The following is a 15,597-nucleotide window of genomic DNA, read 5'->3' as shown; positions in this document are numbered from 1 at the left end:
GTATACATGCTGTGTGCGTTTTTCATAATAAATATTATAGTGTAAATATTCATGTTTTACCAACGTGTCAATTGGAAAATCCACCCTAAATCCAGATTTGCCACATCAAAATGTAAAGACCAAGACAGTTACTACAAAGAAGGGCTCTAACATTATCTATGAATAATGTGAAATATCCCAAGACTAAAAACGTTAAGATTAAATTGAAATTAACTATTTTTTTATACTAATATAATGTAGTCATGATAAACAAAATATGTTAGATTTCAGTTTAAGGGTGGAATTTCTCCAGATGGGGAGTTGGATTTGGTCACCTGACAAGACTACAACCAGCTGGGTAAACATGGCGTCTGTCTCTGGATGTGAAAATTACATGTAGCGCATCAGGCTGTTAGCGGTGTGTGTGTTTGTGTGTGTGTTTGTCGAACAGACGTATCGCCTTTTAGCCCAAAACACAGAAACGTGCTGGAGACTACGCATGAAGAAATTCAGTGGAAAGAAGAGAGGTGCTTCAATGATGCTGCTGTTAAATTCTCTCTGATCATGATGAATGGTCTGACGCCAGCACGGAGCCTCTGATTGGCGCAGGATAATTGCTTTTCTTAACAGAAATTTGTATTTAATGTGGAGGACGCTACGTTTAATCGATTTGACAAAATAACGAGGATCTTGGACTCCTTTTAGCAGGGGCTCAGTTGGATTTTTTGGGCCCACTATGCTCTGGGACCCCCTTTTTTAAAATGGTATAATCCACTTGCTTTTTCCTTTTCTTAGTCTGGGAATCTCCAGGTTCTTTTAACCTCGCTGGTGTATGACTTTTTAACTGTGCTGATCTGTTAAGTGCTTCTGATTCCAATGATAGATTCAAGCCTTCAGCTGTGACTCCAAGGGACTTTTATTTTTTTACATCATTGACTATTTTGCATTGTGCCTATGCTGTCATCTTTGCTGGATGCCTGTTTCTCTTTTTAGTAAATCATATCCGCAGCTGCAATCTGTGAACAGCAAATACAAATAATAGAGTGATTGTTGTAGGTCAAAATAGATTCGAAAAACACATTAAATCCTTTCCTATCTTTGGGAATCTCTAGGGTTGCTTTAACCTCCCTGACAGGCAGAATGGTCCATCTGAAAGCTGGTTTATGACTTTGTAACTGTGCTGCTCTGTGTCTTCTCATGCCTTGCTCGTCAACACCACTATGATAAGCTCACCTGACGTGGTGGCTTTCACTAAAGAGGATGAGTTCGGGCAGGCAGATCCCGACCCCTGGGCCGTCCCTGAGGAGTTTTCTGTTCCTCTATCTCCAATCTCTGACTCAAACCCCTGGGCTAAAACCTCCTACGCCAAATTCACCAAAGACTTCATCCTCATCTCTGAGTTCTCGGAGCAGGTTGGCCCCCAGCCTCTCCTCACCATCCCAGAAGACCCCAAAGTCTGCGGCACCTTCGACCTCAACTACTTCTCCCTGCGCATCATGTCGGTGGACTACCAGGCCTCCTTTGTGGGGCATCCACCCGGCAGTGGGTACCCGAGGCTCAGCTTTGTGGAGGACTCCAGAGTGGTGCTTGGAGACTCAAAGGAAGGGGCGTTCGCATACGTCCATCACCTCACGCTTTACGACCTGGAGGCGAGGGGCTTCGTGCGACCGTTCTGCATGGCGTACGTCTCGGCTGATGAGAGGAAAATCATGCTGCAGTTCCAGGAGCTGTCACTCCGCTTCTCTCAGGCGTCCGAGTGTCTGAAGGCTGGGAACAGGAGAGCGTTTGCCAAGGAGCTCCAGAGGAAGCTGCGGGATCTGGAGTAAGAAATTCCATACAACCTTGTACCTGCTAATGTCTTTTCAAGTCTGTGTTTCAGTCATTTAGGTAAAGAGTGAAAAAAAAAGGTCTTGCATGCCTCTGTGGTGAACATTGAATTACAAAATACAGGGTATAGTATTGAAGAATTGAAGTAAATGGAGTTTAAGAATAGCAAAACCATATCAAAACATTAGCTAACGAACTCTCAAACGACTCATGCAGGATAATTCAAGTCACATTTATGAAGTTGTATGCTCACACGCAACCACCTAAACGGATGCATTTTCACCTAAATCTTACTATTTAATCAGATCAGAAATACTTAAATCAGAAATAATTCATTTATCCCAAATTGGGATTTTTAAAATGTTTTCAATCCAAACATTTTTGAGATATTTTAGTCTGGACCTAAGTAATGCACCACCAGAAGAACATTACCTCCTTAGAGTTGCTTGCATGGTTTGAAACACAACTAGTTTAGGAACCCTAACCCTAATCTCACTGTTCTTGAGGTCCCATGTTACTGGTTTATAATAATTCTTCCTCTCATTAAGGCTGAGGCTCCTCTTTAGGACAAAGCTAACTATATTCTGTTTCCTAATGGTGTTTTCCCTCCCCTCAGGTACACTCACTCAGTGCTGCAGAGGGAGGAGGGTCTGCAGAGAGAGGCCGGGACTCAGCGCATGTACTCCGCTCACGCTGTGGAGAAAGCCAACGAGCTCGCAAACGTGGAAAAAAGTATCTACGAACACCGAGACCTGCTGAGGCAGATCAGCTCCTACAACAAACGTCCGCGCCGAGACCCTCAAGCCGTCAGCTGTGAGAAGTGCATCAACGAGTGCTTGAGCGAATGCGAACAGCTGATAGAGAAATACGCAAAGCTGGCCAGGCCTTTTAGCTACACTGGCAAAGATGAAACAGGGCAGGAAGGGCAGAAGGACGGTGAAGAAGTTGCAGAAGAAGGCGAAGATGTTAAGCGAAGGCCGTCGTACACGCCGCAGCTGATCAAAGCTAAGTCCGCAAAGTGTTTCGACAAACGCCTGAAGACCCTGCAGGAGCTGTGCGACGTTACTTTCTACGATGCCACCGTGACGCTCCTGAAGGAGACAGAGAAGGGTTTCCGGGGGGATCTTTGCTACCTGCACACAAGACGCCTCGACAAGGCACTACGCAGGAAACAGAGAGTTACAAACTTCCTGTTTGAGGAGGACCTCGGGGATGACGATGAAGAGGATGAAAGGGGAATCCTGAGACCATTCTGTGCTGTGAACCATGCTGTAGATAACTATACTCTCTTAAATCCACCTCATATTGTGCTGGGAACAGAACCTCTAGTGCTGGATGCTCTGGAGCCTTCGGATCCTTGTCACCCAGAAACCAGCAATAATCAAGACACTGAACCTGGGCTTGTGGAGAGCCATCTGGACTCCTCCCCTTCAGATCAGACTCTGGAGACTCAAGGGAGCTCAGAAGGGAACAAAGGAAGCTTCAGCAGCGATAAGAGCGGACTGGATCTCGCAGAAAAGCAACTGGATCTGGCTAAATCAGAAGCTCCCTATCCTGATTCTGAACTGACCCATGAACCCGACATGGAGAGGGAAAGCAGCAGCGAAGATATGGAGACAACGGCTGGGGATGAGGATGGAGACGGGACCCCTGTGTCGCTTCTGGAGGTTGTTTCCGAGCTGGAGGCCAGCAGAGAAGACCAGTGTGAAGTAATAACCGATGGCGCTTCGGATATATTGATTCCGTTGGACTCTGCTTGCTGCATGGCCCAGGAGGGTTTCCTTTACGAAGCTTCTCCAGCAGAGATAACCCCTTGTGTTGGCAAAAGCTCCAACTTGCAAACCCCAGTTGTCAACCAGGAGCCCCAGGCCCTACTTCCCATCCAAGATGACTACACGGTGGGTTCCCCGGGCTCAGAAAGCCCCGCAACTGGACTGGAGCTTCCCGTCGGGCTCTTTGGAGATGCAGTTTCTCGAACCTCAGTGGAGGAAGGGTCGGACTGTACCATGAGCGCTTCTACAGGGTCCGATCGGGGTGCTTCACCTCTTGGCTACGGGGGAGTTGTGACCCTGCGTCAGAGGAAGAAGGCCGGACAAGGAGCGTTGAAGTTTGTGCGACAGTATCCGTTTGCCATGCAGGCGCTGTGGTGTTTGCTGAGCGGCAGGACGCTGGTGGTGCTGGGGGTCGACGAGGGGAGGGTCCGCCGGCTGGTTTCTGCTCTGGCTCTCTTTGTGCCAGCGCCAGGGAGGTGTGGAGAGAGGGTTCAAGCCTGGCTGTCCTGTCCCTTCACCCTCACCGACCTGCAGAGGTGGAAACTCATTGGTTTACAAAGGTATGTCTAATTTATAGTTTAATTTTGAGCATTAAAGCAACATTATTATACAAAAGATAACAAATGATGTTACCAACATACATTTACTCATTTATTCTCATACTGCCTGTGCTGCAGCTCCTCTTTTCACCCTCTGTCTGAAACCAGAGCCCAGTCTCTGATTGGTTAGCTTGCCGGCTCTGTTGTGATTGGTCAACCGATTAGAGATGTCCCGCCCCTTAGCCTATCACGTACAATGTGCTGGAGCGCTAGCCAATAGAAGTGTTACATGGTGATGTCACTATTAAGGCCCTTTTATTTTAAATAAATGTACAGGTTTATTGTTAAATCATCATTTGAATTTAGCAGCTGCTAAAGGTTGAGTATCATTATACATAAAAGACGGTCTTAATTGATAAGTTGATTACTTGCGTGGAAGTATTATTAAGTAATCTAAAAATGGAAGTCAGATCTCTGGTCAGATCTGTAGTTCAAAATGTACTAAAAATCTTACTTTTGCTTAAAATGATTGAAAAATTGGAGTAAAGCGTGTTTGATAGCGTTTTCTCACCACCAGATTTACTTTTACTTTCTTCTGTATTTTGTTTATCATATAGGCAAGAAATCAAACTTTTCTTTGTGATTGAATAACTCACACTCTGTGACCTTGAATTCTCAGAGGATCATTTATTGGTGAAGTTCTTTTTGAAGAGAGTCTCAATCAATGCGACATTTAGAAATGATGGCATTTTCCTCTTTGTACTTCACATCAAACTCTATACAGTTACTCAACCTGTGACTCATTCTTGATGACTCACTCAAAGAACTGTTCAACTCCTAACCCTCCGGCCTCAAATCCGTCCTTCAGATTCTTTTCCATTTCGCTCATCTTCGTAATGATTGTGGGCTTCGGAGTAATCCAATATTTCACGTTTAGAAAAGAGACCGTGTCTTAATGAACACATTTCTTTGGTGAGAGAGTTGGAGGCGCTGAGTGAGTCAGAAGGGGTTGTGGGGAGGAGGGATTATGACGTAGATTATAAATCTGATCAGAAACCTCTGGGTGTATTTATCAAATCTTAAAACGTAACAAATCGTGACACCACTGTGATATGTTGCACTGGATTTTCTTCATCTTTACGCCCTATGGTTTTAATTTTGGCCATCTGTGCACACAAACCAGTAGCCATTTAGTTGTAGTTGAATCACAATGAGTACAAAAAGGAGCAAAGCAATGTGGACGTTTATATCAGTGGCTTTAAATAAGTAAACCCTTTAATAGTTATAATTTCAGTCTATTTTTTATGTTTTGCGGTTTATATACAGGAACCATACTTAGTTAAAAAGGTCATAGGTAAAGATAGAGTGTTCAGTGTTGCAGGCAAAGCAAGCCATTAATCATATCACCCAATAAAAAGCTATTTAAAGGCAATAAAAGATAGTTAAAAATAGTTATTCATAATAAAAAAAAGATGAATTAAATAGAAATATAAATTATAATAACAACAATAATAATAATAATATTTTTTTATGACACATTTGAAACAATTAATGGAGTTTAAATAGTTTCTGGTTTAAAATTTGAGTCCAAAAGAACACAGCAAATGAAAAGGCAGGAGTTACAGGTTGTTGGAAAACAATGATCCATATTTCAACACAAACCTGTAGACTGACTGACTTATTGAAAGTTATATATATTTGTAAGCTGTCTTTATAAAGTCTACTAACCCCACTGTGCGTCTGTTCCCCCCCCCCCCTCCCCCCACAGAGTGGCGTCCCCTGTTGGCTCCAGCATGCTTTACTCTCTGTCCCGCTACAGCCGCTACATCTCCATCCTGGACGCCGACCACAAGACGCTGCGCTGCCCGCCGTACCGAGGCAAACTGCTCGCCAACATCGCCGACCATCGCACCTACATCCGCCGCGGCTCCACCTACTTCCTCCACCTGCAGAGCACGCTGTGTGAGATGGCAGCCAAGGCCTTCCTGTTCACCTTCACCCACCACCTGCACCTGCCCGTCAGCTCCACGGAGGGGCCCGAGGTGGTGGAGGGCCGCCGCCGCTGCTTCCTGCAGGAGCAGCTGGGTCTGGGGGAGGAGGACAGCCAGATACTGCTCTACCTCAGCCAGCTCATCACACAGCACTACCTGCAACCCTCCACCGGGGGCAGCGCAGCAGCAACAAGTTTTAGCTTCAACTACACCACCAGCGTTTTATACAAAATCTGATGTTAACCCGAGGGTTCCCACATAGTTTTAGCAAAAATCATCGTCCAGTCTTTGGTTTTAAATGGACCAAAGGAGCATTTTAATGAGGTCTACGCTCAGTTTTTATTTTCAGGAAAGTCTACTCTGCTCTACTTTAGTTCTCGTTTTATTAAGTGTGTAATCTCTAGTCACTCGGCCTTGCTGTGTTTTTCTCTAGCCGTTCCTATTTCCTGTACAGGAAGGAAAAAGGAGGCAGTTGTGAATGTCAGTGAGCGTTTGTCTGTATTTGGTCAAGAACACAATCACAAACCAAACATAGCACACGAAGGACAGTCCTACTTATTGTCCTTGAATCACTGTGTGTTTTAATGGAAATGTTACTCGCGCTGGCTTGTTTGCAGTCAGTTCCCCCCTTTCTTCTCACCATACACACTCTGTGTTAATTAACCATAGCTCAGTGTTGACCCACTAATTCCAGTTTTCAACTACGATATAATTTTAGCAAGGTTTTTTTAGGATTACTGCAACAGTCTCACGTATGCTGACATTGTCTGCATGTGAAATCTTATCAGCAGGCTTATCACAGCTGGTTTTGTGACATGCCTTTCTTCCAAATTAACTTCCTGAAGCCGATTCCTTTTTTATATTTCTTTTATGAATCAATTTTAAACGCACATTCCTGCAGTAATCTTCCTTTAATTTCCAAATAGAGACACAATGTTGGATTTAACCTGAGTGGATTTGTGGGCAAGGATGAAACATTCCTTACCTTTAAAGTTGGTGATGCATGAGAAGGTAATATTTTCTGCGTGAATTACACACAGAGAGCCCCATGTGATATTTGCATGTCCGGAAATCATACTCACCCATGTTGGGCCGGTGTCACTACTAAGGGCTGGCGGAGCATTTTCATGGATATTACTCACACCGTGCAGGAAAAATGTACTCAAACCTAAATGTATTGAATTTCACTGTTGTCTTAAAAGTTGTCTGAGAGTGTTGTGGTGTCAGCATGAGACTGTCTTGTGCCCGGGTGAATCACAGTGTTGATAATATTTCTGTTTCGTTGTATTCGGATGAAGATGCTGAAAGAGTTTGAGGTGTTGGGACAGTGTTGATGATTTCATTACGGGGGAAAGAATGGTCTCCTGTGCCATCAAAAAGTTGAATTAGGACGGCTGCCTATTATTTATTTTTCTTCTGAACAACCATTTGCTGGATGTGTGGTGTGAACAAAACTTGTGAGTGTTTATTGCTTTAGGACAAATTTGGATTATGACCATCATGATTAGTACGCTTTGATTTCCTCTTTGCAGAATTCCAGAGAAAAGTAGGAAATCTTTTAAAGAGGCCCTATTATGCTTTTTACGGGGTCCCCTTTCCTGTAGTGTTATATAGGCTTTGCCTGAAACTCCTCCATTGGACTCCTTTTGTTTACTTCTGTAACATCCCTATGTAACGTTTGCTCTCCTATTACAGCTCCAACATATTGAACGTGATAGGCTAATGGGCGGTACATCTATAAGCCGTTGACCAATCACAACAGAGCCGGCCAGCTAACCTGTCGAAGCAGACTGGGCTCTGGTTTCAGACAGAGGGTGAACACACATGAAGAGCTTTTTGATAAAAACCTGAAAGGAGCATAACAGGGCCCCTTTAAGTTGTTGCCACATCGGCCAATTAAACGGCACTTAAGAAGCGTATCGATGTTTTTCCAGATTTGACTAATTCTGTGGCATCAGTAATGGAGATGTAATTCCGTATCTTAGAATGGTAAGTGTACTTGTGACTGCATGGTCAGACTTCTATTGTGAAAGGTCAGAAAAACGTGGCATCATGGCTGCTGCCCTTCCTGCTTCGAAAAGACACTTTTTGGTTTTAACTCACAGCAACCTTACATTTTTAATTCCCTTTGAGTATTATTTCAGTTTAATGCTTAATATTATTTTGCCATGTGATGTATTTTTAATACTTCTTTAACGCTTGAATAACACATTTTATTTTTTAAAGTTTCATCCCTGTGATGCAAAAAGGTGAATGTAATCCGATGAGCCATACCACAGTGTGCTTAACATGTCGTCACTCAGTGTCCTTATGTTGCCATATCACGCCCACCTTTTGTATCTCATCACGACGGGGGGTGTCGTGCTCCCTTGAGGCGGCGTTGATGCCAGTGATTTTGCTAAAGCACGTTGTAAATGTCTTTGCCGCTTTGATGTAAATGTTGTTGATATTCATTTATCCCATTAAATTATTTGAATCCATTTCCTTTGTGTTGCTTCAATCATGGTGGGTGACTCTCTCCCTTTCTCTGTCTGTGAGATACTGAAGGAAAGCTTCCCTCAGATTATAATCACTTCAACAGTCATGTGTGACTTGCTTCAGCGATGACGGATGTGGGAGAGTTGAGGTGTCATGAATAATAAATGCTGTGAAAGCAAATTGCCCTGCTGGAACTCAAGTAGAGATACTCTGTCAGAATGTGAAGTCCTGCATTAAAAATGTATTTGAATTATGTGTAAGCATCATATTCACATCCAGATGTAAATGTATTCATTATGCAGAATAGCTCCTGTCAGAATATGTATAACATTGGATTCATTTTATTGACACATTCGTGTGTTCATCAATTTAATATTGCAGCTAGGAAATGTGGAGCAAATGTTAATCACCCGTTCTGCTGGGAAGTTAAACCTACAGCTCTGGAAACGGGTTTCTCTTAAATCTCAATCTCTACATGTATGGCAGCCGTTCCAGTGTCTGTTGAGTTCCAACACAGAGACATTTTGTCAGTAGTTTATAAGATCAAATTAAGAAATACCTATAAATAGTAAAACCAGAGAACTGATATGAAATTATTTTTTCCAGAGCTGTTTACTTTATATTAGTTGATAGTATATGTTTTTAACCTAAAACTGCAAATGAACAACTGAAGTTATCCACAAGGAAAAATTTGACTGAAAATTGTAAAGGAGTAGAAGTTTAAGGTAGTAAAAAAATGGAAATACTCTAAGAAGTACTTAATTGTAGGTACAGTGCTTAAGTAAATATATATAGTCATATTACTCTATTGCAAAAGTACACAAAATATTAGTGAGCGCTAAATCAGCACGGTCTCTTTTTGATCAACATGGAAACATATATTCAAGAAGTACAAGATAAGAAAAGCACGTTTCAGGTGGCCATATCCCATTACAGATTTAAAATTTGCAGAGGGCCATTTAAAAATGGACAGCGGGCCGCAGTTGGCCCCCAGGCCATAGTTTGACTCCCCTGTACTAGAAGTATATCTTCATCGTAATTCATTTCCAGCGTGAGTCTAGAAACGTTAGCTGCATCATGAAATACAAAAGCAGGTAAATCAGAATGGTTTTATTTAAAATTACATCACAAAAATTATGATGAAGAAAAAGAGTTTAAAACATCGACATTTCCAAACTAAATCCCCCCCAAGCACTCTTTAAATGAAATGAAACATTAGATTTTGAAAATGACCTACACAGTGAGCCATTAGCTGGAATGACGGCCTGATCCAGAAACAGCTAACCTCAACGAGTCCAAGGCTTTAGTTAGATACAAAAAACACAGAAAAACAAATGTAAGCAGTTCGGTTTGGCCACTCTCAGTGACTCTTCTTTGCTATCCTTGTTATTGAGTGCCAAATTCTGACCCTGTAAGGGTGACTGAGCGTGATGCTGAAGGTCTCAGTGATTTGTTTCTGATGCAGGCGACTGAAATAATGACAAGGTTGCTTTGAGGTTTTGAGAGTGCGCAGATGGAGGCTGTGGGAGCCCCGATCCCCAGCAAGAAAAAAAAAAAATCTGTCCAAAAACTTTACTTAGCCAGAACATCCTCTGCATCCACAGTGAGTGCATTCAATGATCCGTCCCTGCAGAGGAGAAGAAAAACAAAAACAGATTACAGACATGGACAGGAGCCTCACAGGGATCCTTTTGGGATAAATCCCTTCACACTTACGACTTCCAGCTTGCTCTTGGGGACTCTGCAGATGCAGTTGGTTCCGAAGTTGGTGTCTCGGGTTTGGATGCATCGCAGGCAGCACAGGTTCTCGTAGCCCTGCTTCTTCCACTTGGCAATCAGGTTCTTGTCTGCATAGCCTTCCTTTATACAGTACTCATACAGCTCTGTCAGGGGACACACAGAGACAACACTGGTTGGGCGACTAGTGCAAAGAGTAGAACTGTAATTTGGGTGCAAATACTAAAACTGCTTTCCAGGTGGGGAAGAGCGCTGGACAGATATCTTAAATGTAAAAATAAGAGTTCTGGGAATGTTGAATTCTCATCAATTATTACTTACATATGAGGAAATAAACAATTAGGACCATTTTTTGCAAAGAATCTTGGCAAGTCATTACAAACTAATGGTAAAATGTTTTTCAAACATGACAAAACTGATATGCTAAATTCTAAAGGATTGTGTAAAATGTGAAAGAATAGCAAGAAATAGAAGAAAAATAAAGGAGAAATGAACTAGTACAGATGAACCTCTGAGTACCTCTGCTGATGGCTTTCCTTTTGTAGAACAGGTCGAAGATGTATCGACTCCGCTGATGATGCAGTCTGAATATTGGCCAAAGGGACTCTACCTTTCGCTTCCCCTCGTGAGGCTCTGTCTCAGCTGAGAAACACACACACACAAAAAAAAGTTAGCTTTGGTAAGCAGAAATATAAAATACACCTTTTCTCTAAAACTCCTCTTTTGGCTCCGGTAGAATTGTACATTTAATCACTCCATACATTAAAATAAAGATTCCTCTTAGTTTGAGCCATGTTGCCTTCAAGTTTCAATTAGCTGTTATTTTTTTCATTATCCAGCTTGCAGGAACTCAGCGAAAGCCAGTCCTTAACTCAGGCATTTCTGCTGTTGACCATCGTCCATCATGCGACCTATCTCTAAGGGAAATTTGTGAATTTTAGCTATTTAAATATAATTTTATTGACACAACCTGGTTCAAGGAATAGGATGCAACACCTGTAAGGTGGCGTGGTGACAGAATTAGACGAACAAAATCCCTTTTAATAACAGAAATACTGAACATCTGATTTACCAACAACCACTTCCATAGCAGCTAGTCGGTCGATTACCGTTAAATAAACAACACAAGTTTCCTGCAATCGTGTTAAACAGCTTGTGTATCTATTAAAAATGTCACCAGCATCGACCCAGGATGGATTCATTATAACATGAAACCAAATAGTGATCTGTTAAAGACAATGAGAAGTAAATGCTGATATTAAGCTGCGTGTTTTAGCGGTAGCTCGACGGCTACATGTTGTTCGGATCGTCGGTACTTTTATCTTCTAACGGCTCACCTTCTCTCATTTTCTGATCCAGCTCGTCCAAAGTGGGCTCAATTAGCTCCCATCCGTCCGGAGGAGGCTTCCGACTTCTCTTCACTTTGGGCATTTTGCTGTGTTTTGTACAAATATAAAGAACAAAAGCTCTCCGTGTTTTCGTTTATAATTTTGCGATCTCGTCTCAGGCGCCAGTAATTGACGCCACGCGGGGTCCATTTCACCGTCTCGTCTCGGTAATGACGTCAACACTCCAAATGTAGATCATTTATTATCTTCTTAAGAGTTCAACAATACATTTTGATCTTATAATATAGTAATTCACCATCTACATTTATTTTAACACTTATAATTGTCCGTTGACACATATTTGCTGATATTTAACCAACATAGGTTTCTTTCTGTCGTTACTGGCGTATTGCATCACGTTAAACCACTAACACATTGCCTGAACAAAAACAATATAATTTTGGTTCTAGTATTTTATTACTTGGATAATTAAGTCAATACGCTAAAGAGTATACGGAGATATTTACATTGTTTGGTCTAAAGCAGCAATTACGTTACTTAATGGTTGATAATATCCCTTTAATGGGGATTTGTTACAAGGCAAATACTTGGACAACTCAGAGTATTTCTATACTCATCCCTGCTGTGGAGCAGCTGTCAGTTTGTTCTGCTGTTTTGACACTTATGTTTTTCTGCGAGTATTAAGTTGTTAAGGAGTTCTTAACGAAGGATTTGTTCTCCAAAATGCCCAAAGGAGGTAAGAATTAACCTAAAACCCGCTTACATTGTGTTGACATCAGTTGTGTACATCTCCTAACCTGCTGTCAAGCCTCCCAAATAACAGACATTTATCAAGGTATCTCATTTTAACATCTGTGCTTCGGTTGTTGTTTTTATTTTAAGAAAGCTCTGATAGCATTTTTATTTTGACCTTTACTGACACCTGCCTGGTCACAGTTTCACCCTTGTTTACACTGTATATGCAAATCAGTTTTTGGTGTCATTTTCTATCTTGCTTTATTGATGCAGGTAGGAAAGGTGGCCACAAGGGTCGCATGCGGACCTACACTAGCCCGGATGAGATAGACGCGCAGATGAAAGCAGAGAAGGAGAGGAAAAAGGTAGGTGTTCATCCAAAGACTGTCTATAATAAAGTATTAGTGAAGGATCCTGCACTTTACAAAATGCAATTTGATATTACGATTCGCTTCAACAAAATAACGATTAACAGTTAACTTCACCTTAATCAGAATGCTGCAACCAGACTGTTAATTAAACCAAACGTTTGAACACATCACCCCTCTTTTAAATGTATCTTAACTTGCTCCCAGTTTAAAAAATATATTGCTTTATACAGAATACAGCTATATTAATGTGACATGATATGTACAATTAAAAGACAAGTCAAGAAAAACAGAAAAAACCAAAAACAAACAATAAAAAATAACAATAATTTGTAGTGAACAGTTAAAATGTATATTTTAATTTCAGTGTCATTATTATTATTATTTCCTTTTTTAATAATAATTATAATCATAAATGTATATCTTATGACCTTTTATGGTTATTCTTTTTAATGTTCTTATCTTAGGGCTATATCTTTTTGTCACATATGATATCTGCACTCGTACTTACTTTCTTTTGAGCCCATTGAGTATACACCTTTATGTATATACTGTACAGTCTATGGTATACACATGTCCCTTTAGTGTTTAAATGGAGTAAAAACCTGCATGCATTGATCTGTTGTGCTTGACCTGATGCCTTGGTTTGATAACTCCTGTTTGTGGTGTCTTCATTTCTATTCTACAGCAAGAGCAGGAAGCAGAAGCGGCGGGGGGTGCAGCTCTGAATGACCTAGCAGAGGAGAAGCTATCAGGATCAGAAGACAGCGATGACGAAAACTCAGATGTACTGACACACTGTTTCTGTCATTCCCTTGCAAACACACGTTTATAGTAAATTACGTACTCCTGTGAAAACACCATGTTACTTTTGTTCTCTGCATGGCATCACGACATATCCTTGTAGTAATTCCATCGTTTGCTATATTTAAACAATCTCTCCTTACTAGTAGTCTCCTTACAATAGTGTGTGCTGTTGTGTTGTGTTTGCAGAGGAGGAGAGCGGGTGTGGAAGGCCTGATAGAAATTGAGAACCCCAACAGAGTGGCTCAGAAATCCAAGAAGGTGACGCAGATCGAGCTGGATGAGCCCAAGCAGTTATCTAGGAGAGAGAGGTGTGTGTTTGGTGCTGTATGGCAACTTCATTTTAAAGATATAGTAAAGAAAGATGGACCTTTATTAATCCCCCGAAGGGGAAATTCAGTTTTCCACTCTGTTTTTATACATGCAATTGCAAAGTTACACAGTACAATTACATACAATACACACATGTATGCATTTTGGATCCAGAGCAGAGAGGCAGCCAGTCTAGCCAGCAGTTGGGGTTTGGGTGCCTTGCTCAAGGGCATCTCGGCAGTGGCCCAGGAGGTGCACTGGCTCCTCTCCAGTACCAGTCCACACTCCGTATTTCTTGGTCTGATCGGGTCATGAACCTGCGTCCCTTCGGTCCAAAGTCCAGGGCCCTGCATCAGAGTAGATTGGTTTAGTTTGAGCCCGCCAGTGTTGGAGAATTGACCGTGAAGATAACTGGCTTCTCTCCAATGAAGTACAACTAGTTAGCACTCTGTTTGTGGTGCTAAGGAGCCCTGGTTGTTTTTTAATAACAGAAGTTGCATGCCACAACACTTGTCCCTGCATGTAACAGTGAATATACACTGACAGGTTGATGTTTTTTTATGTCTGTAAATTCCTCGTTGCCCATGTTTTATAATGACCCTCCTTATGTCTCTGTCACAGAGAGGAGATAGAGAAGCAGAAAGCGAAGGAGCGCTACATGAAGATGCACTTGGCCGGGAAGACAGACCAGGCCAAAGCCGACCTCGCTCGCCTCGCCATCATCAAGAAACAGAGGGAAGACGCAGCAAAAAAGAAAGAAGCAGAGAAGAAAGGTGAGCAAAACATTGAATATGGTAATTATATAATTATAATTTGTGTGCCTGCAAGTAGTTTGACTTGCTCATGTAAAGGTCTCACCTCATATGTTTTACTTATCATACTCATGACACATGCTTTACCATCTAAAAATAAAGGTATTTATTGACAGTTCTAAAATTAAATGGATACAAACAATAGGAAACAAAATGAGGAGGGTCTCGTTTGTGCTGTTTAAATGAGGACTCTTAAACTAAAAGCTATATTTATATTTTATACAAGGAGCAACAAACAGCAAACTAAATCCTCACAGAATCTATTGTCTGTAAATAATTGAAATACTAAATAGCACAAAAAATACAAGACTAATTACGTTTTTTTCCCCAATTATTCTAAATAGGCCAAATGATGCTATTGCAGGTTCGTTATTGCATCATGCAGAGCTGATTGTGTCTCTGTTATTTTCTGCTTGCAGCAAAAGAGGCAGTGGCAGCAGCGACGAAAGGAATAAACTCCCTCTCAATGACGAAATAATGCAGCTGTTTATCAGAGGCACTTTACAGGTTCACGGACTGGTGCAAAAATATATTTGACTATTTTTAAAGGACGAGCCACAGAATGATGTTACTGGTTCATGTGACCATTTGGAAGATGGTTGCAGAGACTCCATTGGAGTGGGGTTGTGTATATCTTGGCCTTGTTGAGCTCTCCAGGAAGTCACCAATGAGTAAATCTGTCTTCACGTGCACTTTGGAGCGAGCCCTCCTAACCTATGATCTTGTACATGATATTATTAACGATATATTTGTCGTTGTACACGTCTGACTTTGCTAACTCAGCTTTGCCACTGTGTTTTTCGGGGAGCTCACATTGTATATAACTGATTCATGGAAATATTTCAGATTAATATGATGAAAACAGTAAAATGTGTACAGTACATTTCTAGTTTA

At 41.6% G+C, this 15,597-nt stretch overlaps 3 protein-coding genes across 4 annotated transcripts; 2 read left to right on the top strand and 1 right to left on the bottom strand.

The window, feature by feature from the left end:
* Positions 1-351: 351 nt before the first annotated feature.
* Positions 352-8,588, top strand: smcr8a (Smith-Magenis syndrome chromosome region, candidate 8a). Of its 2 annotated transcripts, XM_063903213.1 has the most exons (4): positions 352-743; positions 1,208-1,801; positions 2,423-4,138; positions 5,886-8,588. In XM_063903213.1, exons 2-4 carry the CDS (start codon positions 1,476-1,478, stop codon positions 6,343-6,345), a joined length of 2,502 nt encoding a protein of 833 aa, XP_063759283.1. In that variant the 5' UTR covers positions 352-743; positions 1,208-1,475; the 3' UTR covers positions 6,346-8,588. The 2 variants fall into 2 exon arrangements, with proteins under 2 accessions (XP_063759283.1, XP_063759282.1); XM_063903212.1 differs by having other exon boundaries at positions 352-1,801.
* Positions 8,589-9,681: 1,093 nt separating this feature from the next.
* Positions 9,682-11,909, bottom strand: bud31 (BUD31 homolog). Its single transcript, XM_063903259.1, has 4 exons — positions 11,661-11,909; positions 10,843-10,965; positions 10,303-10,469; positions 9,682-10,213 (listed from the first exon to the last, which is right to left on the bottom strand). Exons 1-4 carry the CDS (start codon positions 11,752-11,754, stop codon positions 10,163-10,165), a joined length of 435 nt encoding a protein of 144 aa, XP_063759329.1. The 5' UTR covers positions 11,755-11,909; the 3' UTR covers positions 9,682-10,162.
* A 363-nt stretch (positions 11,910-12,272) lies between these two features.
* Positions 12,273-15,586, top strand: pdap1b (pdgfa associated protein 1b). The gene is made up of 6 exons (XM_063903257.1): positions 12,273-12,408; positions 12,681-12,772; positions 13,464-13,562; positions 13,769-13,890; positions 14,513-14,664; positions 15,123-15,586. The coding sequence occupies exons 1-6, from the start codon at positions 12,396-12,398 to the stop codon at positions 15,179-15,181; spliced, it is 537 nt and encodes a 178-aa protein (XP_063759327.1). The 5' UTR covers positions 12,273-12,395; the 3' UTR covers positions 15,182-15,586.
* The last annotated feature ends 11 nt before the right edge of the window (positions 15,587-15,597 follow it).

This window comes from Eleginops maclovinus, chromosome 16, assembly GCF_036324505.1.
Source record: "Eleginops maclovinus isolate JMC-PN-2008 ecotype Puerto Natales chromosome 16, JC_Emac_rtc_rv5, whole genome shotgun sequence".
Taxonomy (NCBI): domain Eukaryota; kingdom Metazoa; phylum Chordata; class Actinopteri; order Perciformes; family Eleginopidae; genus Eleginops; species Eleginops maclovinus.
The sequence above is the reverse complement of the archived record's forward strand: the minus strand, read 5'-3'. Positions and strand labels throughout refer to the sequence as shown.

Coding starts and splice junctions, on each gene's coding strand:
- pdap1b (XM_063903257.1), top strand. Junction 12,773..13,463: donor CAGAGAAGGAGAGGAAAAAG/GTAGGTGTTCAT, acceptor TCTATTCTACAG/CAAGAGCAGGAAGCAGAAGC. Junction 13,563..13,768: donor GCGATGACGAAAACTCAGAT/GTACTGACACAC, acceptor TTGTGTTTGCAG/AGGAGGAGAGCGGGTGTGGA.
- bud31 (XM_063903259.1), bottom strand. CDS start 11,754: ATGCCCAAAGTGAAGAGAAGTCGGAAGCCTCCTCCGGACGGATGGGAG. Junction 10,966..11,660: donor GGATCAGAAAATGAGAGAAG/GTGAGCCGTTAG, acceptor TGTGTTTCTCAG/CTGAGACAGAGCCTCACGAG. Junction 10,470..10,842: donor AAGGAAAGCCATCAGCAGAG/GTACTCAGAGGT, acceptor GTCCCCTGACAG/AGCTGTATGAGTACTGTATA.
- smcr8a (XM_063903212.1), top strand. CDS start 1,200: ATGATAAGCTCACCTGACGTGGTGGCTTTCACTAAAGAGGATGAGTTC. Junction 1,802..2,422: donor AGGAAGCTGCGGGATCTGGA/GTAAGAAATTCC, acceptor CCCTCCCCTCAG/GTACACTCACTCAGTGCTGC. Junction 4,139..5,885: donor AAACTCATTGGTTTACAAAG/GTATGTCTAATT, acceptor CTCCCCCCACAG/AGTGGCGTCCCCTGTTGGCT.